This window comes from Bufo gargarizans, chromosome 4, assembly GCF_014858855.1.
Source record: "Bufo gargarizans isolate SCDJY-AF-19 chromosome 4, ASM1485885v1, whole genome shotgun sequence".
Taxonomy (NCBI): Eukaryota; Metazoa; Chordata; class Amphibia; order Anura; family Bufonidae; genus Bufo; species Bufo gargarizans.
Genome location: NC_058083.1, coordinates 583,960 through 611,259, shown reverse-complemented (window position 1 = coordinate 611,259; position 27,300 = coordinate 583,960). Strand labels below are relative to the sequence as shown.

The 27,300-nt window shown below is 42.9% G+C and overlaps 1 protein-coding gene across 1 annotated transcript in view; it reads left to right on the top strand.

The window, feature by feature from the left end:
* Positions 1-24,711, top strand: part of LOC122933979 (vomeronasal type-2 receptor 26-like) — a 44,166-nt gene extending 19,455 nt beyond the window's left edge. The window contains exons 4-8 of the mRNA XM_044289070.1: positions 4,788-5,079; positions 9,359-10,180; positions 12,507-12,725; positions 19,806-19,929; positions 23,804-24,711. Coding sequence (XP_044145005.1) covers positions 4,788-5,079; positions 9,359-10,180; positions 12,507-12,725; positions 19,806-19,929; positions 23,804-24,711 — 2,365 coding nt within the window. The remainder of the gene's footprint in view (positions 1-4,787; positions 5,080-9,358; positions 10,181-12,506; positions 12,726-19,805; positions 19,930-23,803) is intronic.
* The last annotated feature ends 2,589 nt before the right edge of the window (positions 24,712-27,300 follow it).

The window sequence follows — 27,300 nt, the reverse complement described above, 5'->3', positions numbered from 1 at the left end:
CTGGTAACCAAGACAAAGTAGGAAGATTGTTTCCTGATGAAAGTTTATTAAAGTAAAGCTTTATTTACAGATGCCTAGGTAGGCAAATAAACCTATCTTGGCCCAAGTCAAATTAATATATCACTTTTATTGGATATGCGTTAAAACCTAAATAAGGACATAGAACGTTATGGTACCGACCATTGAAACAAAAAAGTAACTAGGATATTAAAACCACAGCCACCCAACCACTGTTATTGACATTGGCTTAGTAACTTAGGAGAAAGGAAAAAAGAAAAAGAGAAAAAAGAAAAAGGGTGAAGACAGGAGAAAGGGGGGAACGTGCACAATCCCTACCCCTGAAAACGTGAGGGGGACTTAATTGCCCTCCCACGTAACCACTTTATAACTGCAGTAAGATCTATTTGCCTTGCTTGCACATCTGCTACACAGGTGTACTGGTGTGCGACCTGTATCATCAGCACACCCAGGCAGATATAGGTGCTGTCTATCTCCTGCCTTTTAATCCAAACGTGGATGACACTATTATTTCTCCTAAAACTACCAACTACTATCTATGGTGAGCCTGTAATCCATCCGGACTACTCATGGAAGCTACACAGGTTTTTAGGAGAATTGAAGGTCATTTTGACCACAGCAAAGGCAAATAAACTGATCTCAAAAGATGAATATCAATATCTCTTGAAAACACATCCAACGACTGCCACTATATATGCGACTCCAAAGGTGCACAAACGGAGGCGACCAGTGCCGGGTAGACCACTAGTGTCCGGTAACAATAGTTTAACAGAGAACATTAGCCAATATGTGGATGGATTTATTGCTCCTTTTGTGCCCAGTTTGCCCTCATATATTAGGGACACTAAGGATGTGGTCACCAGGCTCCAGGACATTCAGGTAACCCCAGTAACTAAATTGGCCAGTCTCGACGTTGAGGCTTTGTATTCAAATATTAGGCATGATTTGGGGATTGAGGCAGTATCCACTTATCTTTCAACTAAGAGTATTCAGTTTTGTGCACATAATGAGTTTCTTTTAACTCTCCTTCGTTTTTTACTCACACACAATTACTTTCTGTTTAACGGCCACTATTATTTACAAACTGTTGGGACCGCGATGGGAAGTAAATGCGCACCAAATTATGCTAATCTGTTCTTAGGGTGGTGGGAGGACACCATTGTTTTCACATCTGATTTATCTGATTTTACACAACACATATTATTTTGGGGTAGGTACATCGATGATGTACTGGTACTCTGGGAAGGCACAATTGAAAAATGTCACTGTTTTGTTTCAGCGCTTAATTCTAATGCCATAGGTATGGCATTTACGTCAGAAATACACGAAAACACTATTAATTTTTTGGATCTGAAATTAGTCCTGGATCCTGATGGCCACATTCGTTCAGAAGTCCATCGTAAGCCCACAGCGACGAATAGCCTACTAGAATGGAGCAGTTTCCACCCTAGGCCCCTCAGGAAAGGCATACCAGTTGGCCAATACATTAGGGCCCGCAGGAACTGTTCGGACGAAGCTACCTTTCAAAAAGAAAGTAAGATCCTATATGATCGGTTTCGAGCTAGGGGCTATCCTAAAAAGGTGTTACACCAAGCATATGCCAGGGCAAGCAATACCAGCAGGACAGAGCTCCTGACTACTCCACCCAAGGATTCCAGCAAACAGACAATCAGGTGCATTGGCACCTATGATGTTCAAAATAAAAGAGTATGTGGTATCCTTAGGAAGCACTGGCATGTTCTGTGGGCGGACAACGACCTGAGGGCAGTGATTACACAACATCCAAGTGTCACCTATCGGCGTGGCAGAAATCTAAAAGACGCTCTAGTCCATAGTTTCTTTCGTCCGGTTCCACCTAAGACCACCTGGCTGAAATCAAATTTAGTAGGTACTTACCCGTGTGGTGACTGTATTTTCTGTCCGCTCGTCAGGAAGTGCCGGTCTTTTGTTAATCCTGTTGATAAAAGAGAGTATCAGATCAGACAATACATCAATTGTAAGACCACAGGTATTGTCTATGCCATTGAATGCCCTTGCTGTAAGATTTACGTTGGCAAAACATCCCAACAGTTTAGGAGAAGGATCTGTCAACACATCAGTAGTATCAATACCTCGGCAGATACCTCAATCTCCAGACATGTGAGAACCCATCATGGTGGTAATTATAGGACACTCAAATTTTGGGGTATCTGTAAAAAATCTTTGGGTGCAAGGAAAGGGGACCTGGACGTGCTTCTTCTACAAGAAGAAACCAGGTGGATATATCGCTTGGACAGTCGTAGCCCAAAGGGGCTCAATGAAGGCTTTGCATTTACTGCCTTCTTATAAACATGAGAGGAAAATTTATTAATTTGTGGTTATTTCACATGTAAATTCAGTAATGTTAGCTTCCATCGAGGTCTGAATCAGACGTTGAGACAGACTAGTATTTATGACATTAACATTGGATTGATATTTATATGGATTTAATATTTTATATCAGAGTTACAATATCTAATTTCAAACACGTATTTAATATTAGCGACAGGTCTGACATCATTGGGGTGGTTAATACAGCCAGGACACTTTACAACTGATATCAGGAATATATAGGTGAGCAACAGTGTGATATAGGCAGGCTCAAATAGTACTTATAATCTTGCCTACTATAATCACATCACTGCCAGTGGTTTTCAATAAGATAACTGGTTTACTAATAAATTGTCTGCAACTAATGTATTGTCTGTAATTATCATAAGCTAAAATACAGTTATCTACTACCCCTTGGTAGTGGTGGGAATGGTTTTGTCACCAATACTATGTGGGTATCTATTTGGGACAGCCTGTGATCTGTGTCAGGCGTTTGATTTTTACCACTCATCCTATGCCAATGATTTACCATCTGTCTGTTGACGTATTCTCTAGCCCTTTCTTGCGAATAGGAGGGTTCTGAGTTGGTGCGCAGCCTGTTGCTGCGCAACTCATGCGCAGTCGTGCGTGCGGCATCTTGCGGTCGCCGTTTCGTCTGCGCATGCGCCGTATCGATTGGTCACCAATGATGACGCAAATAGGTGGCGACGGCGGCCTCTCCAAGAAACAGTGTATGCGCCGCAGGGTCAGCGCACCAGTAATGACGCGGCCCTCCTGTGGTGACGGCGGCCTCCCTATGATACGGCGTCCAGCTTCAGTGTCGGATTTAGATTGGCTGAGGCTTCTACCTCCCCCATGAAGGATAGGTAGCTAATACCTGTCAATCAGTATATTCACTACTTTAGGCTCCGGTGTTTGATGTCATCCATTGCTGCCCATTACCCCTGAGGAAGCCAGTGTAACTGGCGAAACATGTCGGGGGGCAGAGTTAGGTTTTAATGTGCGGTCACCTCTCTACTGTGTAGCTTCCATGAGTAGTCCGGATGGATTACAGGCTCACCATAGATAGTAGTTGGTAGTTTTAGGAGAAATAATAGTGTCATCCACGTTTGGATTAAAAGGCAGGAGATAGACAGCACCTATATCTGCCTGGGTGTGCTGATGATACAGGTCGCACACCAGTACACCTGTGTAGCAGATGTGCAAGCAAGGCAAATAGATCTTACTGCAGTTATAAAGTGGTTACGTGGGAGGGCAATTAAGTCCCCCTCACGTTTTCAGGGGTAGGGATTGTGCACGTTCCCCCCTTCCTCCTGTCTTCACCCTTTTTCTTTTTCTCTTTTCTTTTTTCCTTTCTCCTAAGTTACTAAGCCAATGTCAATAACAGTGGTTTGGTGGCTGTGGTTTTAATATCCTAGTTACTTTTTTGTTTCAATGGTCGGTACCATAACGTTCTATGTCCTTATTTAGGTTTTAACGCATATCCAATAAAAGTGATATATTAATTTGACTTGGGCCAAGATAGGTTTATTTGCCTACCTAGGCATCTGTAAATAAAGTGTTTGATTAACCTTGCCCTAGTCTGGTCCTATAGCTATCTTCAAGTAAAGCTGTTATCAACTTCAATACACGCCTGGACTCAATTTATTTCATCATCCCCTTCACCAACTATTTCTCCTATTTGCTCTGCTTCGCCCGACGACGACTGGGGTTCCAGCGTATCCAGGTAGGAGCACCATGACACGTGCAAAGCCGCATCTAAATGGACATTATAGGCTACCTTACCCTACTCTGGCATTCCTACACCTGGGTACCACCAACACGATCTATTTAAGGGGACTCTGTCCCTTGTTGCTTCAATGCAACTGGCGTCACAACAAATTTACTTAAAAACAACCCCAGTAGCAAAAATAGAACAGGAAAAATCCAGCATCCCAGGAATAAAATAATCTAGCCAGGTGAGCACTGCAATCTCAACCCCAGACGCATGTTGGACGCTGCAGATGTAGTTTACACTAATATGGGTCAATGTAAGTTGGGGTGCAAGAATATAGTTACAGGTGAGTGTGACAACAGCAGAGAACAGCTGGACTACCAAGTCCGCACAGCCAGGGGCCATGTAGGTGTTCTGCCCGGGCACAAACAACCTCTGACTCTCTGTCTGGACAGATATTTTACACTGAGGGAAGTGCCAGTAATTGGGGACTGACTGAATCTTGGACAAATGTTGGTCATGGAGTTGAGTAATCAGAGGTTCAAGGTCATGTAGTGATTTACCAGGATTTAACTGATTTCGTAAAGTCCATGTCTAGGTGTCTATGGTCCTTGACCAGAACATCATTTCTACTGTTCTACAATGTGTGTGATTCAAAGCTTCTCTAATTTACATAATTTCATCACCAATGAAAATGTATCCACAGACCCGTGCCTCAGTATTACAAGGACCTTCTGACTTTCCGTTTCGCCATTGAGGAAATTAACCGAGATCAGACAATTTTACCTAATGTCTCTCTGGGATATCACATATTTGACTCGTGCTCCGACAGCAATAAAGCTGTGAAAAGTGTCCTACAGATTCTATCAGGACCAGGAATGACCGTCCCCAATTATTCCTGTAGAGCAATGAGGAACGTGGCTGGTTTTATTGGAGATCAGAGTTCATCAACCACAGTGTCCATCGCTGAGGTCCTGGCATTATACCGATACTCACAAGTAGGCGGCATTCTCTTATTGACTATAATAACCAGTAGTCACACATTTGTTGATACTAAGGGCCTGGTAGAATCTTATTTGTTCGGTTATGGGTCAAAAACTGATTAAATAACTGAAGTGTGAACTCAGCCTTACAGGTCAATGTTAGTGTCAGGTATAATGGACTTAACCGTGCAGTGGCCTAAGATTGTATTACAGTGCCTTGCAAAAGTATTCACCCCCCTTGACTTTTTCATGTTGTGTTGCCTCACAACCTGGAATTAACATGGATTGTTTGAGGACTTGAATAATTTAATTTACAGAACATGCCCACAACTTTGAAGATGTGCATAACTATTCACCCCCCTAAAGTCAAGACTTTGTAGAGCCGCCTTTTTCGTCAATCACAGCTCCAAGTCGCTTTGGATAAGTCTCTATGAGCAGTTGCCACATCTTACCACTGGGATTTCTGCCCATTCCTCCTTGCAAAACTGGTCCAGCTCCTTCAAGTTGGATGGTTTGCGCTTGTGAACAGTGATGGCCAGTTCGCATTGTTCGCCCACGAACATATGTGGGCTGCCATCTTTTTTCACAAGTCTGAGGAGGCACAGGTAAACCCTTACCTGTGCCGGTAGCCGGTCTGAAAACAAATGCGGTTACCGGGAGAAGGCAGTTCCGAGAACAGCCCGATGAAGGCCCCTGGTGGCTGTTCTCAGAACTGCCTGCTCCCGCTGACCGCACTTGTTTTCAGACCGGCTCGCGAACAGGCACAGGTAAGGGCTTACCTGTGCCTCGCCGGACTTGTGAAAAAAGATGGCAGCCCGCATATGTTCGCGGGCAAACAATGCGAACTAGCCATCACTGCTTGTGAACAGCAATCTTCAAGTCTGACCACAGATCTTCTATTGGATTGAGATCTGGGCTGTGACTCGGCCATTCCAACACATTTACATGTTTCCTCTTAAACCACTCAAGTGTTGCTTTAGCCGTGTGTTTGGGGTCATTGTCCTGCTGGAAGGTGAGCCTGCGTCCTAGCCCCAGATCACGCACAGAGTGGGACAGGTTTTGCTGAAGAATATCCATGTATTTAGCACCATCCATCTTTCCCTCCACTCTGACCAGTTTCCCAGTCTCCCCAGCATGATGCTGCCACCACCATGTCTCACTGTGGGGATAGTGTTCTTTGGGTGATGTAATGTGTTGGGTTTGCGCCAGACATAGCGTTTTCTTTGATGGGAGAAAAGTTCCATTTTAGTCTCTTTAGACCCGAGCCCCTTCCGCCTTTTCGCAAACTCACAACGTGCCTTTTTGTTTTTAACTGAAAGTAACGGCTTTCTTCTGGCCGCTCTGCCATAAAGCCCAACTCTATGGAGCGTACGGCTTATTGTTGTCCTATGTACAGATACTCCAGTCTCTGCTGTGGAACTCTGCAGCTCCTCCAGGGTTACCTTAGGTCTCTGTGCTGCCTCTCTGATTAATGCCCTCCTTGCCCGGTCCATCAGTTTTGGTGGGCGCCCGTCTCTTGGCAGGTTTGCTGTTGTGCCATGTTCTTTGCATTTGGTTATGATAGATTTGATGGTGACCCTGGGGATCATCAAAGATTTGGATATTTTTTTATAACCTAACCCTGACTTGTACTTCTCAACAACATTGTCCCTTACTTGTTTGGAGAGTTCCTTGGTCTTCATGGCAGTGTTTGGTTAGTGATGCCTCTTGCTTAGGTGTTGCAGCCTCTGGGGCCTTTCAAAAAAGGTGAGTATATGTAATGCAGATCATGTGACACTTAAATTGCACACAGGTGACATCATTTCACTAATTATGTAACTTCTGAAGGTAATTGGTTGCCCCAGAGCTTTATATGAGCTTCCTAACAAAGGGGGTGAATACATACGCACAGGACAATTTTCTGTTTTCTATTTCAAAACCAATAGTTTTATTTATATATTTTTCTCATTTCACTTCACCGACTTAGACTATTGTGTTCTGATCCATCACATAAGATTCAGATTAACAAAACATTGAACTTAAGGCTGTAATGTAACAAAACATGAAAAAGTCAAGGGGGTGAATACTTTTGCAAGGCACTGTATAGAGTGAAAGAGCACACCCCTTTTACACCATCTGCTGATTACACATAGATTGCTAGAGAACATGTTCTGGTACACGCTGATCCACGTAGTGGCCCATGACAGAGTGTCAGCAATAAGTTTGTGTTGACATCACAGTTTATTTTGCCCTTCTTCTGATCCGTCAGAAGATTAACCAGAAAACTAATGGATCCTGTCTTTTGAGCATCTGCCTTCACACGGTCAGTATTTGGTCAGTAATTGATCAGTATTGGTAAGGCCAAAAAAACTGTAGTCGGTCCAAAACAGAGATGACACATGATTGGAATGTTTGCATGTCTTCTGTGTTTTGGACCCACTCCTGCTTCCAAATCCTGATCAAATCCTGATGCAAAATGCTGACCTGTGATAGAGGTCTCAAGGTCAATTTGCATGAGTTTTTGCAATTTACCATTGGAACTGCTTAACTGTGAAATCAGGTGGACACCACCATAATGGTTATATTATACAGGATATTTACTCCAATTTGAGAATCAAGGTGTAAGAATCAATTTTACATATGGCTACTCTTAAGAGCATTGTCTAGGTCAGTGTTTCCCAACCAGCGTGCCTCCAGCTGTTGCAAAACTACAACTCCCAGCATGCCCAGATAGCCTTTGGCTGTGCGGCATGCTGGAAGTTGTAGTTTTGCAACAGCTGGAGGCACGCTGGTTGGGAAACACTGGTCTAGGTGGTCTTCATGTCTTTGCATCTTGCAGTAGGGTCTGTTCAATGACATCTGACACAGGTGAGTTAAGAGACAGTGGTGTGTAGCACCAAGGTACCATACAAGAGCGAGGACAGGTGATAACCCGAGGTCAGGGTAGACAGAGTTACTGTAGTAAAGATCCATAAATAGGGAGAAGGTCAGAACAAGCAGCCCAGGCTCAGTATGGAAATCAGGTAGGAGACAGGGCAGGCAGCACAGGGTCAATCCGGTAAACAGGCAAAGGTTGGGCACTTGACAGGAGCTCAGGACAAAGCAATGACTTTGCAGGACTAGACTTCACACATTGCGTGACGTTCTCCGTCTAACAAAGCTAGAACCAGCCCTGTACCTCACATGTTACCAGAGATCACCCCAATCATTGCTCCAGTTGTCTGGTAGATTTTTTTCAGGCTGGAAGCTTGGGGGCATATCCTTTCTCAGGGATGTGTCCTTTCTGCTGTAGATCTTACCCTGTAACTGCCACAGCTTCTAATAGACAATATGGTTGGTGACAGCTGAAGATTTAAACTAACTGCTTGCGACCACCTCCGTGAGGTGGACAAAAAATAAGGAAAACAAATTTGCAATTACAAAAGTATTCAGATAAAGGTGCAGATCTAAAAAATGTGTAATATATTTTATGCACAACCCCGTAAAGGGGTTAATACAATAAGCTGCCCCCCCAATATGCCGGACCCCTCACTGGGAATATACTTACCCCACTCCCTGCGCCACTCCTGGTCCCCGCACCGCCACAACTTCTTCTCCCTGTGTGCTGATTAAAACATCCAGTGTCAGGGGCGTGCAAGCCAATTGCAGCCAGGGACGAGAACGAACCTCCCTAGCATCACCCGCAATGCAAGAAAGGCTCGTCCCCCTCCCTGCCTACCATTGGCTGCTCCCCCCCCTACACTGGATGTTTTAATCAGCGCACAGGAAGAAGTAGTGGCAGTGCAGGGACCAGGAGTGGCGCAGGGAGTGGGGTAAGTATATTCCCAGGGAGGGGCCCAGCATATGGGGGGGAAGTTTATAGTATTGGATAAAAACTTTAAAATAAACCACATTATGTAGCCATTGGCTAGGGAAACATCAGGCCACATGTGCCTTTTAAGAGCCTGGGAGAGTATGCAAGCCTTAGACAGCGGAGCAGGAACTGGCAGGTAGTGATGGCCAGGAGAAACCTAGAATGTGGAAAAAGACTCCAGCAGCTATGGCCACCAGGAGAGGCAAGTGAGACACAGGCAGCCTTGATCCGCCAGGAACACAGAGCTGCAGGAGGAGTGATTGCTCTGGTGCATCTAGGATTAGAGAAATGATCTGCATCTAGTCTGATAAGGGGTCATTACAAGATTTCATTTATTAGAACCCTTTACCATTTAGAAATTCTGTTCTTTCTTCTAAGTGTTTTCAAAATATAATTTAGATGTTGTATAAGATAAGATCATTTTACCTACTTAGTTTTCTATTGTTATCTCTATTTTTGTAGATCAGCTACGGTGCTACAAGTTCTGTTTTGAACAATCGGAATCGCTACCCAACATTTTACCGCACCAGTCAAAGTGTCAAAATCAGTTATTTGGTGTTATCCAAGCTGATCAAGTTCTTTAGATGGACGTGGGTTGGGATTTTATCTTCAGATGATGAGAGTGGGAATGAGGAGGTTCAAATTTTGACACAATATCTGACCATTAATGAAATCTGTGTGGCCTACACCATAAAAATAAAGTATGTTCCCCTACGTTTTCTGGATGCCATTGAAAAAATGAACTCTGAGATCATCAGAAAGTCCTCAGCCCAGGTTATAATACTCTGTGGGACATATTCTCCATTCCTTGGAGATCAGCTAAAGATAATACAAGATGTGCTCCGTGATAAGACCCTGGTCCTCGGTCCTGCATTTGCATCAATCACTAGTCTTATGGAGCACCACAAAGAAACATTTAATGGGAGTCTGGCTCTTGAACCTTCTGAATTTCCTGTACCAGACATGACAAGTTTCTATGAAAGGTTCCAGACGATAAATCATCCAGAAGACATGTTACTGGCTCATATTTGGTTGGTATACCTGCACTGTTTATCAAGAGATCGACGTATGAATGATTTCCATCAGTTCGCATACAACAAAACTCTACATAACTGTACCGGGACAGAGCGGGTCACCGATTTTTACAACTTTAAAGGCATAGGACTCTCTGACCGAGTATATAAAGCTATTTACTTATTGGCTCAGGCTCTACATGATCTGCACATGTCTACAGACAGAGGGTCTACTAATAAGACTGCTCTTCTACATAGATATAGACATCAGGTAATTACATTGATGGACAACTTGCAAAATTATTGATACCATTAATAAGCACAACCCTCGATGTTCTCAATAGAATCCGTGGCATCTAAGTGGTTAGACAGAAGGAAGGGGCCCCTTTGGTGCTCCATGATGCCCTTGTGTTCTTATGGTAGTTGTGTGCCTAATGAACGCCCCAAGGTCTACCATCTTTGAACACCTATTAGGCCCTGCCAAAGTCCTTTATTATAAGTAGAGATTAGCAAAGTTTTCAAAAATTCTATTCGGACGCTTTGCCAAAAAATTTTAAAAAATTACTTCAATCCAAATTAATTCATTACAAAGCACATTATAAATCAGCTACTTTCCATCCTGCAGGGAACATGTTTCTTGGTGTACATCTGTCAGAGGTAATGGGGAGGGGAAAACACCAGATAAAACATAGAAGGAAGTCTAGGCCTCAAAGCTAAGGGAGAGGGATGGTCACCTCCTAGGAATCCCTAGACCTCTCCCTGACTTCTGTCAATATGAGTAGACCCAGAATGTGGAAATACTACTACTCTGTAACCTTAGCCCTGGAGACCCTGGAAAGCCCTAGGAGTGGTGACGGGGATGAGACTACTGTTTACATCCCAGATTAAGGAACCAGCATCTCCCTGAGGCCCAGAAAACAACAAACACAAGCGAACAACAAAATGCAAAACAAAATGCACTTAGCTTAAAGAAGAATGGAGGAGCAGGAGATCAAAAGGAACAACACACAAGCTCAACCAACTCCAGCGGGAAATATCAACCGCATGGTAAGCAGTGTGAGTCAGAACTAAATAGAGCCTCAGTAATGACCACAAGCTGTACCTGACAAGAGGTGTGGTCATTACCAAACAACAATACTGCAAGGAGAAAACAGAAAGACTGTCAGATACCCTCACGTGCCACCAGTCTCTCAGATCTTCTCACCTCTGTCATGGGAGGGACCGTGACAGTACTCCCCCCCCCTATACGGGTTATCTTTGGACACCCAGGGCCTACTTTGTCAGGATGCGCCCTGTGAAAGTCCTTCACAAGACGACTGGAATTAACGTCGGTCACAGGAACCCACATTCTTTCCTCTGGACAGTAACGTTTCCAGTGCACAAGATACTGAAGAGATCGACGGAGAATTCGTGAGTTTCAGATTCCTGGCAATCTGAAATTCAAGATTACCTTCCACCAAGACAGGAGCAGGAGGACGGTTCAGCAGGTTCAGCAGTTCGCCCCAATTTGAGAATCAAGGTGTAATAGAATTGCTTGTCTATTAAACAAGGTGGGCTCTGTTCAATTAGATATCTCTGTGCCCTACACAGGGATTGATGCAAACTGCACCGTTTCCTATGGATTCCTTCGGCTTACAGAGTTGGAGACTTCGGAGACCGAGCTGGATGAGGCTTTTTATAGGGCTGTGACATCACAGGGGCTGGCTAGCTGCCGATTGGCTATCTGGGCGATCTCGCATTCCTGGGATTCTTACCTTAACTTTGTAATATGTGCAGAAGCCATTTTACAAAAAATCTGTTTCGTTACCATGCAAGTAAGTGTAAGGAATTTCGTATTTGTGGCAAATAGAATTTTTCCTAAACTTTGGATCGGATTCCACTCATTAACTTCGATTCATTCAACACTAATTATTATAATAAAATAAAAAAAATAAAACAAGTTTTCATGCAGTAGCTCTTATTACCACATGCAAACTATAAAAATGTCTTGTTATTTAATTTGTATCTGGGGGGAAACTCTGTGTAAATTGCTGTTTTTTGGTCACTTTGATGCTGAAAAAAAAGGTATGAGGAAGATCAATAAGTTCTATCAAATAGGGCTGTAAGAAAAAGTAAGTGAACCCTTTGGAATGACCTGGATATCTGCATTGATTGATTATTATGGTCTGATTATTATAGACAAACACAATCTGACTGAAATGATAGCACACAGACAATTGTACCGCTCATGTAAATTTTATTGGGTACATTGAGTAAACATCCACAGTGCAGGGAGGGAGAGAAAGTAAGTGAACCTTTACATTTTACAAGCTGTTGAATCTCTTTAGCAGCATTCACCTCCACCAATCCCTGCCTATAGCTTTAAATACAGTGCATCTTCAGATCCTTTCTGTCTACATGATGGATGCCTTTGCTGAAGTGACACAACCCCTTTAAGGGGTTTAGTTTATGACTGATGGGCATGTATCTGCACCAGGGCCATGAACCTCTACATAAGCCCCTCAGGACACGTGCAGATCTCCTCTAGTTTGCTCTTCTTCAGTAGACATGGTTTCCTGGAAATAACCAGACACATTTTTTGTTTTTTACTCTTTCAGCTTCACCGGTTCCTGGGAAGCCAGAAGGATAATGCTGGAAATCGTCTCTTCTATGAAAATGGAGATTTAATCACTCAATACACACTTGTTAATAGGCTCAGTTTAACGAATAGATACCTTGGCTTAAATTATCAGGTTGGATCTGCAAAAACAGTTCAAAGTCTTCCTACATTTAATATCACAGTGGAGAAGATCATATGGAAGAACAGGAACAACAAGGTGAGATGGAGGCTACTCTGAGTTACAATAGGAGCAGGTGTAGAATGCTAATATGTGTCCACCCATGTGGACATACGTCCAACCACACATACTGTACAAGCTCTCTATGGTTTCACGATAACAACCACTGAAAAACTTCCATATCTTCCATGCTATTCTAACAATCTTTAGATCCTGGAATCCTATCAACTGTTTGGATGCCAAAAAATGCAGGCAGAGAAAGGAAGACCATCTCAGGGCATGAAAAATCTCCAAGGAGAAGGCAGTATAACCGACCTTTCACTGATGACCTATCCTCAGGATAGGTCATCAGTAGTGTTGAGCGAATTGACTTTGAAACAAATTCCAGGGAAAATTTGATTCACTGTGAAGCCGAATTTTCTCGTGCTTCGTGGTAATAAATCGATTTCCCTGAGATGGGGGTAAATAAAATAAAAAAAATCATACTTGCCTCCTCCGTTTGAGAGTGAAGAGCTGGATGCCACCATCTTGAGTGTAGATCCCTCGTGAAATCCTGTGCTTGGTGATGCATGACGTCACCAAGCCCGCCGACATGGTGACATCATCACAGTCCGCGCAAAATCGCGCTGGATCTTCAATCAAGATGGAGACTCCTCACGATCAAAGGGATAAGGTATGTATTATTATAATTTATTAAAGCGCCATTCATTCCATAGAGTTGCACATATGAAAAGGGGTATACATACATAATACAGACAATTGCACTAAGCATGAACAAGACGAGTTACAAGCTGGTACAGAAGGAGAGAGGGCCCTGCCCTTGAGGCTTTCAATTTACATGGTATGGACACAGTAGGTGAAGGTGAAGTTGGTCAAGGCGGTATAGAGGCAACAGGGGCAATGGTTGTAGGCTTGTCTGAAGAGGTAGTTTTTTTTAGGTTTCTTTTCAAGGATTCCACTGTAGGTGAGAGTCTGTTATGTTGGGGTAGCGAGTTCCAGAGTATGGGGGATGCACAAGAGAAATACTGGAGGCGATTGTGGGAAGATGTGAAAAGAGGAGAGGAGAGAAGTAAGTCTTGTGAGGATCGGAGATTGCGTGTGGGGATGTATCAGGAAAGTAGCTCAGAGATGTAGGGAGGGGACAGGTTGTGGACAGCCTTGTATGTATTTGTTAGTATTTTGAACTGAATTTGCTGGGCAATCGGGAGCCAGTGAAGGGATTGGAAGAGGGGAGAGGCAGAGGAGTAACAGGGTGAGAGGTGGATTAGTCAGGCAGCAGAATTGAGGATAGATTGGAGGGGTGCGAGAGTGCTAGATGGAAGGCCACATAGGGGGATGTTGCAGTAGTCTAGGTGGGAGATGGTGAGGGCATGTACAAGCATTTTTGCAGATTTAAAGTTGATGAAAGCGCGGATGCGGGAGATGTTTTTGAATAAGAGGAGGCATGTGGTAGAAAGGGCTGGGATGTGTGGTCAGAAGGAGACTGCAGAATCCAGGGTCACTTCAAGGCAGTGGACTTGATTGACCGGGGAGAGAGTGCAGCCATTGATCATGATAGATAGGTCTGTTGGGGGGGGGGGTTGAGCAAGATGGCAGAAAGATGATGCATTCTGTTTTATCCATATTAAGTTTAAGAAAGGGAGAGGAGAAGAAGGAGTATATGGAAGATAGGCATTGTGGGATTCTGGATAGTAAGTTCTGGACCAGAGAGGTAGATTCGTGTGTCATCAGCACAAAAGTGATACTGAAAGCCATGGTACTCTATGAGCTGTCCTAGGCTGAAAGTGCAGATAGAGAAGAGCAGGGGTCCTAGGACAGAGCCTTGCGGGACACCAACAGAGAGCGAATAAGACGAGGAGGTAGTGTGAGAGTGGGAGACATTAAATGTCCGCTCTGTGAGGTATGATGTCATCAAGGAAAGGGCCAGGTCAGCAATGCCAAGAGATGAGAGAGTTTGTAACAGAAGGGAGCAATTGACAGTGTCAAAGGCAGAGGACAGGTCAAGGAGAAGGAGGACAGAGTAATGTTTTTTGGTTTGGGCTGTTAGTAGATCATTGGTGACTTTGGTGAGGATAGTCTCAGTTGAGTGGTGTGGTCGGAAGCCAGATTGCAGCCATTCAAAGAGGGAGCAGGAGGAGAGGTGAGAGGACGGTTCAGAATGGACACGTTGCTCAAGTATCTTTGAGGCAGACGGAAGAAGTGATATGGGGAAATAACTGAACAAAGAAGATGGGTCAAGTGCAGGCTTTTTGAGGATGGGTGTAATGGTAGCATGTTTAAAACCAGAGGGAAAGTCACCAGAGGTTAGTGATACGTTGAAGAGATGAGTTAGCTGAGCTGGGATAAACACTATGGTGAGGTTAGGGATGAGGTGAGATGGGATTGGGTTAAGTGCACAGGTGGCAAGATGTAGAGTGGAGAGTTTTTCTTCTGTAATAGTGGAGAAGTGGGTTTTGGGAGAAGAAGACTGAGCAGTTGTATAGAGGGTCTGTGGGAACTGTGCACTGAAGCTTTCTCTAATGTTGACTATTTTTTGATTGAAGTATGTGGCAAAGTCCTTAGATGAGATGAAATTTGAGGGTGCTGGGGAACGTAGAGGGGAGTTAAAAGTGTTAAAAAGTCGTTTAGGGCTGTGGGACAGGGAATATATGACAGAACTAGCCCTGACCGATGTCTTAATGATGCAGGTGGACAGAGGTACTCCCTTATGTAAGTTAGATGTTAGCCAGTGGCAGCTCATGCATGAGGTTTCCTCAGGCCCTTTGACAAGGTTTTGTCAGTCACCAGGACTATGGGATGAATGATGTCATTCCACTCCTTCACATCCTGGAGCAGATGCTGATAAATATGTCTGGCCAGGGGACAGGAGATTTGGCGCCTACATTTCAAGGCCACCTGAGCCCTGTGGGGGCTGAACTGGCAAAGGCCGAGGAGGACATTAATTCCCAGGAACTGTGTACAGAAATAGGTGGTTTATCTACCCAAGAAAAAGGAGAGAACCTGGAGAAGAATGAGGAGCTGGAGGGCGATGAGGAAGATCAGGCCTATGACCCAGACAGCCTGTACAGTATGCAGTGGAGTCCCTCCGATTCCTTTGCACAAATGGCCAGATGCATGCTGCATTATTACCATTCGGCAGAGGAATGGCTTTCCATGATGTTAGTCCCTCGCTATTGGACCAACATGGGGGCCTTCTTTACACCTTCTGAGAGGAATGATAAACTCAACTACTATTGAGACATCATATATAGTCGGTTGGTTGTTGCCTATGTGCGTCATCGCCCATCCTCACGCAGGTCTGACCGGGGGGACCCTCTGCACTCGGGCTCCACTGCCATGACTGCTGGAGGGGGATAGGGGACAGGAGCAGCACCAGGTTCACCATCAGCAAATGAAGTCTGGAGTCTCTAATGAACACTTTTCTTCACACACCTACTGAAGAAACCACCGAGCAGCAGCAGGTGCAACAGGCCCACTACATATGCCTGCGGAATCCCTTACCCCTCAAGAGGTATTTGCGATTATATGTACCTCTGTTAGAGTAAGTAGTCGTGACGCCAGCTGCGGTGAAGCAGCGGAAGCACAAGGCTCCCTTTTGTAGTGATGATATGGGTACCCAGATGTAGGAAGGCCAGAATGGTGTTAAATAGGCCACAATATCCCTGGAGATGTTGTGTAGCACGTGTCACAGTGCTCCTACCTTTGGATACAGTTGGATCCCAGACGTGGTGTGGTCTCAAGCAGTGCAAAAGGGGGTTGGTAACTTGGATGTAGTAGAATAAAGTTGAGTCCAGACTTGGTATAAGGTTGAACAATTGCTTTACTGATAATAAACGATAATCCATACAGTTTCCAGACTTTATCTTGGTTTTCAATAAGTTTCAGCAGGCAAATGGCAGGCAAATACTCTCTCTGCAAAACAAACTCCTCTCTGCAGTATCCTTAGGGAGTAGCTGTCTCAGCTCAGCTATGTTAGAAGTAGTAGTCTGTCTCTTGCTGTAGGCAATCCTAGAAACTTCTTGTCCTGGCTTTGAGTACCCCAAGCTCTGGCTTTAGCTTGGATTCAGGCAATGCAAGCCCAGGAGGGGACATGCAACCAAAATGTACAACCTCTAGTGATAAGGTTGGCTAGGACAGGCCAGCTCGTCCTTCCCCTTACAGGGGTAGACTGAAACTCACCCTGTCTCGTTAACTCCTCCTCTCCTTCTCCCTCTAGAGAGAGAGAGAGAGAATGGATAATCCAGTCCATTCCCTGTAACTAGCACTGCCAAGTGTTGCTGCCACCTTGTGCTAGACCAAGCAAATTACATGAATATTACAAGGTTACAGGAATAAATATGCAGAGTGTTAAGGACATGATACAAATGCAATTGATGCCATGAATTAGCACATAGGAGACTGTAGCAAAGTGCCAAAAGGAGTGGCAATGGCACTCCGGCACATTACACAGGAAATGGAGCAAAACCTGAATAAGCAGGTGGTTGCATACTTGGACTGCACCCTGCCACCCAAGATCCAAGATCCCCTGGACTACTGGGCAGCCAAACTTTACTTGTGGCCACAACTAGCTGCGGGGAATATAGTTATCCCAAAGAGAACTCTTTCAACACAAAATATTGAGAAATTAACTCTTATAAAGATGAATCAGGCGTGGATCAGACAGGATTCCCACTCACTGGTGCCTGATGCCCCAGACTCGATCACTCTGGCAGTATTGTATTGATTGCAGTGCAATGCCACTATGTTGACTCCTCATGCTGTTGCCACCCTCCCAACTCTATGACTGGGCCACTATGTTGACTCCTCATGCTGTTGCCACCCTCACCATTCTGTGACTGGGCCACTATATTGACTCCTCATGCTGTTTCCACCCTCACCATTCTGTGACGGGGCCATTAGTGTCCCTGTTTGGCCTTGTTAACATCACCGTTTATCTTACCATTCTTTTGATCTGTAAGAAGAAACAAAAAATGAAAAACACAACAGATTCTGTCTTTGGAGCATCTATAAGACCTCTATCACATGGTCAGTATTTGGAAGCCAAAAGCAGGAGTGGATCCACACACAGAAGACACAAATATTTCCATCACACATACCTGTTTTGGACCCACTCCTGTTTTTGCCTTACCAATACTGATAAAATACTGATGCGAAATGCTGACCAAATACTGACCGTATGATAGAAACTTCTTTTCCATCTGAATAAAACAGATTTCAGATGCAAATGACCAAAACTTATGCAAATTGAGCATGAGGTCTCTATCACTCGGGCAGTATTTTGAACAGGATTTGATCATGATTTGAAAGCCAAAAGCATGAGTGGGTCTAAAACACAGAAGACATGCAAATATTCCAATCTTGTGTCATCTCTTTTTGGACCCGCTCCTGTTTTTTTTTGGCCTTACCAATACAGATCAATTGCTGACCAAAAACAGACCGTGTGAAGTCAGATGCTCAAAAGACAGGATCCGTTTTTTTGGTTTGTTCTTCAGATGGATCAGAAGAAGGGAAAAATAAACAGTGATGTCAACCCAAACTTACTTCTGACACCCTATCCACTCTGCCATGGGCCTGATACTTGTATCAGCGAGTAACAGAACAGGTTTTCTAGCAATCTATGTAAAATCAGGTGACGACTGTGTAAAAGGAGAGCGCTCTTTCACTCTATGGTAGAATCTTGGGCCACTGCACGGTTCTTTATACCTAACGCTAACATTGACCTATAAGGATAAGTTCAAACAAGTTGTTTGGTCAGTTTTGGCCCTGTAACTGACCAAATAAGTGTAGTGGGAAGTAATTCTAAGAGTGATGCCTAAGAGTAATTCTAAGAGTGATGCCTGTCATCTGCATGTCATACTGACTCACTGTACTGTTTCACTCCACAGCGGACTAGCTACGAATGTTTCTGCAATGCACAGTGATATACACTGAGATACACTCTACCTGCAGGCCGGGATATGGCTGATTTCTAACGCTCTTTGTGACAAACTAATTCAGATCGAATCAAATTATTTTAAAAAAAATTCAGCGAAGTATCCTAAACGAGTTTTGGAAAACTTCGCTCATCTCTATTCATAAGTAATCTTGTTCAGTAGACAAATACAAAATAAACTGAGCTCTAACTAAGAATAAAATAATACACGAAAATCGTTTTTTCCTATTTGATTCTTAGTGAGAGGTCAATTTATTTTGTGTATGTCCACCAAACAAGAACTTCTTACAAGCTATTTACTAAGATTACCATCTCAGTAGAGGGAAGGACAAGACATCAAGTGTAGCTCCTGACCAGCAGCTGAAACCTTTAGTCCATCTTCCCCCAGCCCTTGTTTAGTCCTGCCCTCCTCCTGCTCACACCTCATGGTCTGTCTTTGTCTATTGACACCTCTATGTTAACTGCTTTGCCCCAAGGAGTTGGCTGCCCATGGTATTTGGCTGGAGCAGTCATAAGTGACCATACTGATATGGTGGCCTGCAGGACTTCTCTGACCCCTACACCCCACCGGCAACAGCAACTGACAAGTAAAGCCACCAGTAGCCGAAATTGATTCTCAGGCCGCCTCTGGGAGTGATTTCCACCTGTACATACCTTGGCCCTGAAGTGTCATTTTGACTTTTGTTCCTGGTTGACTAAGAAGAGACTAGGGTTCAGATGGGAGGGTGAATGGGCACTCAGTCGAGACCTATCTTGGACCTGTGGTGAGTAAGAAGGGTCAGTAGCTGGGGCCTCTTCCATGGGTCAACACTTGAATAGCATTTCCTCCAGCCATCCATGCCCAACCTAAGAAATCTCCAGGTTAAGCTGATTCAAAGAATCCACCAGAGTAAGATGGCAGGGACCACACCTGTGCTGCTCTTCTATCCACTAAATGGTGAGACATCTTCCTATAAACTTACCTATAAATTCACAGTGCATTATCACTTTAAACCTTAGCATGACAATAGTTCACTATCTTTAACTTCATGCTCCCCTGAAGCCTATAGCCTCTTCTTACCCACGTCAGGGCCTCTATGTAGTTTTTTCATCCTTACATCATAGAAGATTATCATATTTTTTTTCTCCAGGATTGTAGAGGGATCATAGATCACCTAAAAGTTCTAATTTTATTTTATTTTTTCTAGATCCCTAGATCTCAGTGTTCGGAAAACTGTTTACCGGGAACCAGAAAGGTCTCAAAATCCAGAATCTATTCCTGCTGCTATTATTGTGTTCAGTGCTCCGTGGGAGAAATCTCCAATACTACCGGTATAAAAATATTATGTTCTGGTAATGTGAATATTATGTGGCTGTAAACCCCACGCCGAGGGGTAGTTTAATATAAACTAATACAAGGGAAATGAGATATTTTTATTTTCTACTATTTGCCTTCTCCTTCATGAGATCTATTAAAAGGCTGTCAAAGCCCCCACACGTACACCATGTTGATAACACTAGACAGTCATCTAATCTTTCTCAAAACTGTGTGTACTGTCTACAGGCAAAGGGCCAAATGACATGTTTGCGTGCACAGTAACTGTACAAGGCTTCTAAGTCTGTAATACAAATAATTCCATGCGTACTGTATTATATACCAATACCATATGGACCCATAATACTGTGGTCTTTCTGCATTTTAAAAGAGTCTTCCAGCCACTAAAACCCAAAAATGCTTGAAATAAAAAAAGAAGAAGCAATACTCACCCCACCGACTTCCAACACTTCTGTTCCAATGCTTCCTTTTATGCTTACTGGTCCCTCTTATCACAGAAATATCCACCATAGCCAGTGCTTGACTAGTCAGCGACATATCTGTGTCGACAGAAACCGGAAGGTGTGTGAGATTAGTGATGAGCGGCAGGGGTCATATTCGAATTTGCGATATTTCGCAAATATTTCGTACAATATTTGCGAAATCGAATATTCGTTATATTCTACAATTTTTTACTCGAAAATTGTCAAGGTAATGATGGCGTAATATGCGAATATAAGCGATCAATACAGGCGTGGGTCAAAAACGAATATATAGCACTATAGAATTTAGTGCCATATATTCGTTTTATAGAATATTCGTCATTTTTTTCCATCTGATGTCATGATTCCTCCCTGCTTATTAGTGCTTAAGCTGGGAGGAATCATGACTTCAGATGGAAAAAAATGACAAATATAAAAAAAAACTGATATATAGAGCAATATAGCTAATATAATGCTATATTCGTTTTTCAGAATATTCGTAATATTCTAAAACAAGAATATCATGACTTCGGATGGAAAAAATTACGAATATTCTAAAAAAAATTATATATTCGATATAGTGCTATATATTAGCTTTTTCGAATATTCGTAATATTCTAAAACAAGAATATATAGCAATATAGCAAATATAAAAAAAAATAATAATATAGAGCAATGTAGCTAATATAGTGCTATAATATTTTTTTTTATAAATGTAAGCTTTTCCAATCTGAACTTCAGATGAGAAAAAAAGACAAAGAAGATTATAGCACTATATTAGCTAAATTGCTCTATATTCGTTTTTTTCAAATATTCACTATATTGCTATATATTCTATTTTTAGAATATTACGAATATTTGAAAAAACTAATATATTCAATATAGGCAAAAGGAGAAAAAGCCAGCTCACCTCAGATGTCCAATGTAGCTGTGCACGAGGCGGACCCAAGTCAGTCCGTGTAGTGGATTCAAATAGAAAAGGAGGCTTCAGCACCAAGCATGGACGTAAAAGAAATTCCCAATCTTTATTCAGCAATATTCCATATGTACAGCAATCAGTGGCACAGGCTCCCGCTTATTCCCAGGAAATCAACGCGTTTCGAACAAAAGTGTTCTTAGTCATGATCTAGGTGTCTAACATGGTGATCATTGAAATAGGGTCCAGTTCCCGCTATTCCGCCCCCAGGAGGAGTCCTGGAGAGGTGGGTTGGACGCAAAGACAATCGGCCAGTCACTTCATAAATATCCATGATCGTAATATAGACACATTCTCCACCTTCGCTTTTGAACGTATCACACTACCACAAAGGGGCGGCAACATCAAACAAAAGATCCTTTTACGGGAAGCATATTGGATTTGGAGATTAAAAACAAGATATCTGCAGGGTCTTAACCTTAAAAAAGAATTAATGTACCTATATTAAAGGTAACATGCAGCTAAGCCATTATCATTTTGTTTTAATCCTGTTTTATACTTTTGCAAGCAGACCTATGTTTCTATACATGGTCATTTAAAATATTTTTTTCTTTTTAAACATGTGGGTTTTCCTCTCTTTATCTACTGATTTTGAGGCTCCAGTGTGGTGACAGTGTCCTACAATGGCTCTATATTCCATATGGTCCGGTTTCCTTATAGTTACGATCATGGTTATTGAATATAGATACATCCTGTTTAATGGTGTTCCAATTTAGATATGAATGGGGTTAATGCCCAAACAAATATATTCTGTTAGGCTTATATACCAAAAGTACTATTGGCCACTACTTTATAATTATGGGTGATCAAGAATAAATATCAACTAGGAACAAACATTGGGAATGTGAGAATGGAAGTAATGTATCAATTTAAATGGGAATGGGAAATAAGATGTCAATAATAAAACCAAAACCAAAAATGAATGTAGTATTAAATAACAATATTGATTATATCTAATATAAATAAGAAGATTAGATTCTGTATAATTACTCTGTCTTTTTTATTTTATTTTTCCCTCTTTAAAATCTCGGATCTCAGTGACATTGCATTCTCTTTGAGAATACTAAGATGATCGCCAGAAAAGGATTTCTCTATGCAGCAAGAAATAAGAGAAACACTACGAGGCGGCGCTGCTAATTAACCCCATGCCGGCTATAACCCTTTGATTGACGAATAAGCGCAGACTAGGACATGAATTCACACCAGGCGATTGCCAGGTGTACATGGGAACACAATTCGTCTAGAACCATGGCTACCCTGATATGGTTCAACTGAATTGACACAACCAGCCTTACAACGGGATATGCGCATATATATTGCCAATCTTATATGGTTTCATTTGGTTGTATTTGTATATTTCCTGGCATTTCTTATCCTTATACTTTTGCATCCTGCCTTATTATATACCTTATATACCTTATACCTATACTTATATATTTTTGCCTTTTTATATTTTATATTTGCTACGGATATCCATTTATATATTTGTATACGTTCATTTATTTGTCTCGAACTTGCCTTGTGGACAGTGACATATTTGTTTCACCACTCTCGGGCCAATATCCCTGGTGTATTTTGATAGGTAAAACCACATGATTTTAGATTGTTTAATTGTTTAGTATGCTTAAAGTAAACTTATATGTTTTATGCCACGGGAGAAATGTTTGTACAGGTGCCTTGCATGGTTCTGATTGTCTTTGCGTCCAACCCACCTCTCCAGGACTCCTCCTGGGGGCGGAATAGCGGGAACTGGACCCTATTTCAATGATCACCATGTTAGACACCTAGATCATGACTAAGAACACTTTTGTTCGAAACGCGTTGATTTCCTGGGAATAAGCGGGAGCCTGTGCCACTGATTGCTGTACATATGGAATATTGCTGAATAAAGATTGGGAATTTCTTTTACGTCCATGCTTGGTGCTGAAGCCTCCTTTTCTATTTAATATATTCAATATATGCTATATATTCATTTTGTAGAATATTCATCATTTTTCCCATCTAAAGTCATGATTCCTCCCTGGTTAAGTTGCTTGTGGGCCAATAACTCATTGGCCCACAAGCAAGAAGCAGGGAGGAATCATGTTTTTACACGGCAATTAAAAAATTTGCAATAAAAATTTGCATTACGAAAATTCGCAATCAACACTACTCCTAAAGTCAAAGATACTGCAGCCTTCTCATTGGCCCACAAGCTAGAAGCAGGGAGGGATCATGTGTACTGATTTAAAAAAAACTTGAATATTCGAAATTACGAATATATATCAGTATATTCTAAATATTCACAAATTCTTGAAGTGTCTTTTTTCTGACTCTAGTCCTTACATGTTTACATTCATATTTGGATGGATGAGGTTCCTGTGATTAGTACATTGTGATTAGCCTTTATTTATTTCACATGCCGCTCTTTTATTTCATCCATATGTTTTCCAGACAGTGAAAAATGCATGAAATGTTTGGACCTTGATTGGCCCAATGAGAAGAAGGATGGTTGTGCTCCAAAGCTGCTGGAATTTCTCTCCTACACAGATGACATAATCGTCCTGGTTGTTTCTCTGGTTTCTACTCTACTTTCTTTCCTTACATTCTTGATTCTTATAACTTTTATTTTGCACCAAGACACGGCCATTGTGAAGGCCAATAACAGAAACCTGAGCTTCCTTCTCCTGGTCTCCATCATGCTGAGCTTCCTCTGTGTCTTCTTGTTCCTAGGACATCCAGTTGACCTCACTTGCATGCTACGTCAGGTTTCATTTGGAATCCTCTTCTCAGTAGCTGTTTCTTGTGTCTTGGCCAAAACAGCTATGGTTTGCATTGCTTTCATAGCCACCAAGCCTGGCAGCTCCTGGAAACGCTGGATTGGAAGCAAGTGGTCTAATTCTCTCGTGTTGTTCTGCTCATCCATCCAAGTAATAATCTGTATGGTTTGGTTGTCTCTATCACCTCCCTTCTCAGAGCTGGACACTCACTCCAATCAGGGAATGATCATTGTGCAGTGTAATGAAGGCTCCGTTATTGGGTTCTACTCAGTCCTGGGTTATATGGGGGTCTTGGCGATTATTAGTTTTATTATGGCTTTTTTAGCTCGAACATTACCGGAAAGTTTTAATGAGGCCAAGTACATCACCTTCAGCATGCTGGTGTTCTGCAGTGTCTGGATTGCCATGATCCCAGCTTATCTCAGCACCAAAGGGAAATACATGGTGGCTGTGGAGATATTCGCCATACTGACCTCAAGTGCTGGAGTCTTAGGGTGTATATTCTTCCCAAAATGTTACATTATCCTGTGGAGACCTGAACTCAATACAAGATCACATTTACTGGAGGGTAGACAAAAATGAATAGTTCTGGATTTTTCATCTTCATAATTAAGTGTCCATCAGGTTCACGCTTCTCAACTGTTTAATTCAAAAGACACAAAAATGAAAGCTATAAATAATTTTAGAAAGTTTTATGTCAGAAGGAAAAATACTGTATATGTTTCTGTTCCACAGATGAAATACTCATGATCACAATGTTTCAGCTTGTAGGGCTTTATACAGCATTAACAAGACCTAAAAGTTTAAAGTCGATCAAGCTTTGACTGTCTCGTATATTCCTTCCACCCAAAACAGCTCTAGCAACAGTGCCTCTAGTGCAGTGCCAGCCACAAGACCTCTAGTGCAGTGCTAGCCACAAGACCTCTAGTGCAGTGCCAGCCACAAGACCTCTAGTGCAGTGCCAGCCACAAGACCTCTAGTGCAGTGCTAGCCACAAAGCCACTAGTGCAGTGCCAGCCACAAGACCTCTAGTGCAGTGCCAGCCACAAGACCTCTAGTGCAGTGCCAGCCACAAAGCCACTAGCATGGTGCCAGCCACAACATCTCCAGTGCAGTTCCAGCCACACTGTGTTATGTGAATGCAGTGAGCGGGAGGGCAGAAGTTATGCTACAGCGCAGAGAGGCGAGCAGCAGGGTAAGAACACTGAAATCGCGCACAGACGGCCCACACTTTCTGCAGTAGCTCTGACAGCTCGGTGTAATTTTTCAGGAACCTCTGCACCACCAAATTCAGCATATGCACCAGGCAAAGAATGTGCAGCCTCCACTACTTTTCCAGGCCGTCCCTGCCCTGCATAAACAAGTGGCGGGTAAAATCAGTTATGCTCTGCACAACGCCATCTGTGACAAGGTCCACATAACTAGTGTTGATCGAGCATGCTTGGCCGAACATCAGTAAGGCTCGAGCAACGCTATGCTCAGCACATCGTGGAGTTCGGCTGAACACTGCGTGTGCTCAAACGCGATGCTCAAGTCAGTGTATTTAAATGTAATTTAGCATCTATTTCTGAAAAGTTTCTTCTGGGATTTGAACTCCCAACCCCTTGTACATTAGAGGCAAGGACCTGAACGCTAAACTGTGTCAGAAAAAGCTCATAGTAGTTTTTGATGTAGTGAAAATTCCTATTCAGCAGAGGACTTATTTCATATTTCTGTGCAGGTTAACATATAGCTGTATAGTGTAGTGGTTAACATCCTTGCTTCTAATGTACAAGGTAGGGAGCTTGAATCCTGGCAGAAACATACAGTACAGACCCAAAGTTTGGACACACCTTCTCATTCAAAGAGTTTTCTTTATTTTCCTGACTATGAAAATTGTAGATTCACACTGAAGGCATCAAAACTATGAATTAACACATGTGGGATTATATACATAACAAAAAAGTGTGAAACAACTGAAAATATGTCATATTCTAGGTTCTTCAAAGTAGCCACCTTTTGCTTTGATTACTGCTTTGCACACTCTTGGCATTCTCTTGATGAGCTTCAAGAGGTAGTCACCTGAAATGGTTTTCACTTCACAGGTGTGCCCTGTCAGGTTTAATAAGTGGGATTTCCTGCCTTATAAATGGGGTTGGGACCATCAGTTGCGTTGTGGAGAAGTCAGGTGGATACACAGCTGATAGTCCTACCGAATAGACTGTTAGAATTTGTATTATGGCAAGAAAAAAGCAGCTAAGTAAAGAAAAACGAGTGGCCATCATTACTTTAAGAAATGAAGGTCAGTCAGTCCGAAAAATTGGGAAAACTTTGAAAGTGTCCCCAAGTGCAGTCATAAAAACCATCAAGCGCTACAAAGAAACTGGCTCACATGCGGACCGCCCCAGGAAAGGAAGACCAAGAGTCACCTCTGCTGCGGAGGATAAGTTCATCCGAGTCACCAGCCTCAGAAATCGCAGGTTAACAGCAGCTCAGATTAGAGACCAGGTCAATGCCACCCAGAGTTCTAGCAGCAGACACATCTCTAGAACAACTGTTAAGAGGAGACTGTGTGAATCAGGTCTTCATGGTAGAATATCTGCTAGGAAACCACTGCTAAGGACAGGCAACAAGCAGAAGAGACTTGTTTGGGCTAAAGAACACAAGGAATAGACATTAGACCAGTGGAAATCTGTGCTTTGGTCTGATGAGTCCAAATTTGAGATCTTTGGTTCCAACCACCGTGTCTTTGTGCGACGCAGAAAAGGTGAACGGATGGACTCTACATGCCTGGTTCCCACCGTGAAGCATGGAGGAGGAGGTGTGATGGTGTGGGGGTGCTTTGCTGGTGACACTGTTGGGGATTTATTCAAAATTGAAGGCATACTGAACCAGCATGGCTACCACAGCATCTTGCAGCGGCATGCTATTCCATCCGGTTTGCGTTTAGTTGGACCATCATTTATTTTTCAACAGGACAATGACCCCAAACACACCTCCAGGCTGTGTAAGGGCTATTTGACCATGAAGGAGAGTGATGGGGTGCTGCGCCAGATGACCTGGCCTCCACAGTCACCGGACCTGAACCCAATCGAGATGGTTTGGGGTGAGCTGGACCGCAGAGTGAAGGCAAAAGGGCCAACAAGTGCTATGCATCTCTGGGAACTCCTTCAAGACTGTTGGAAGACCATT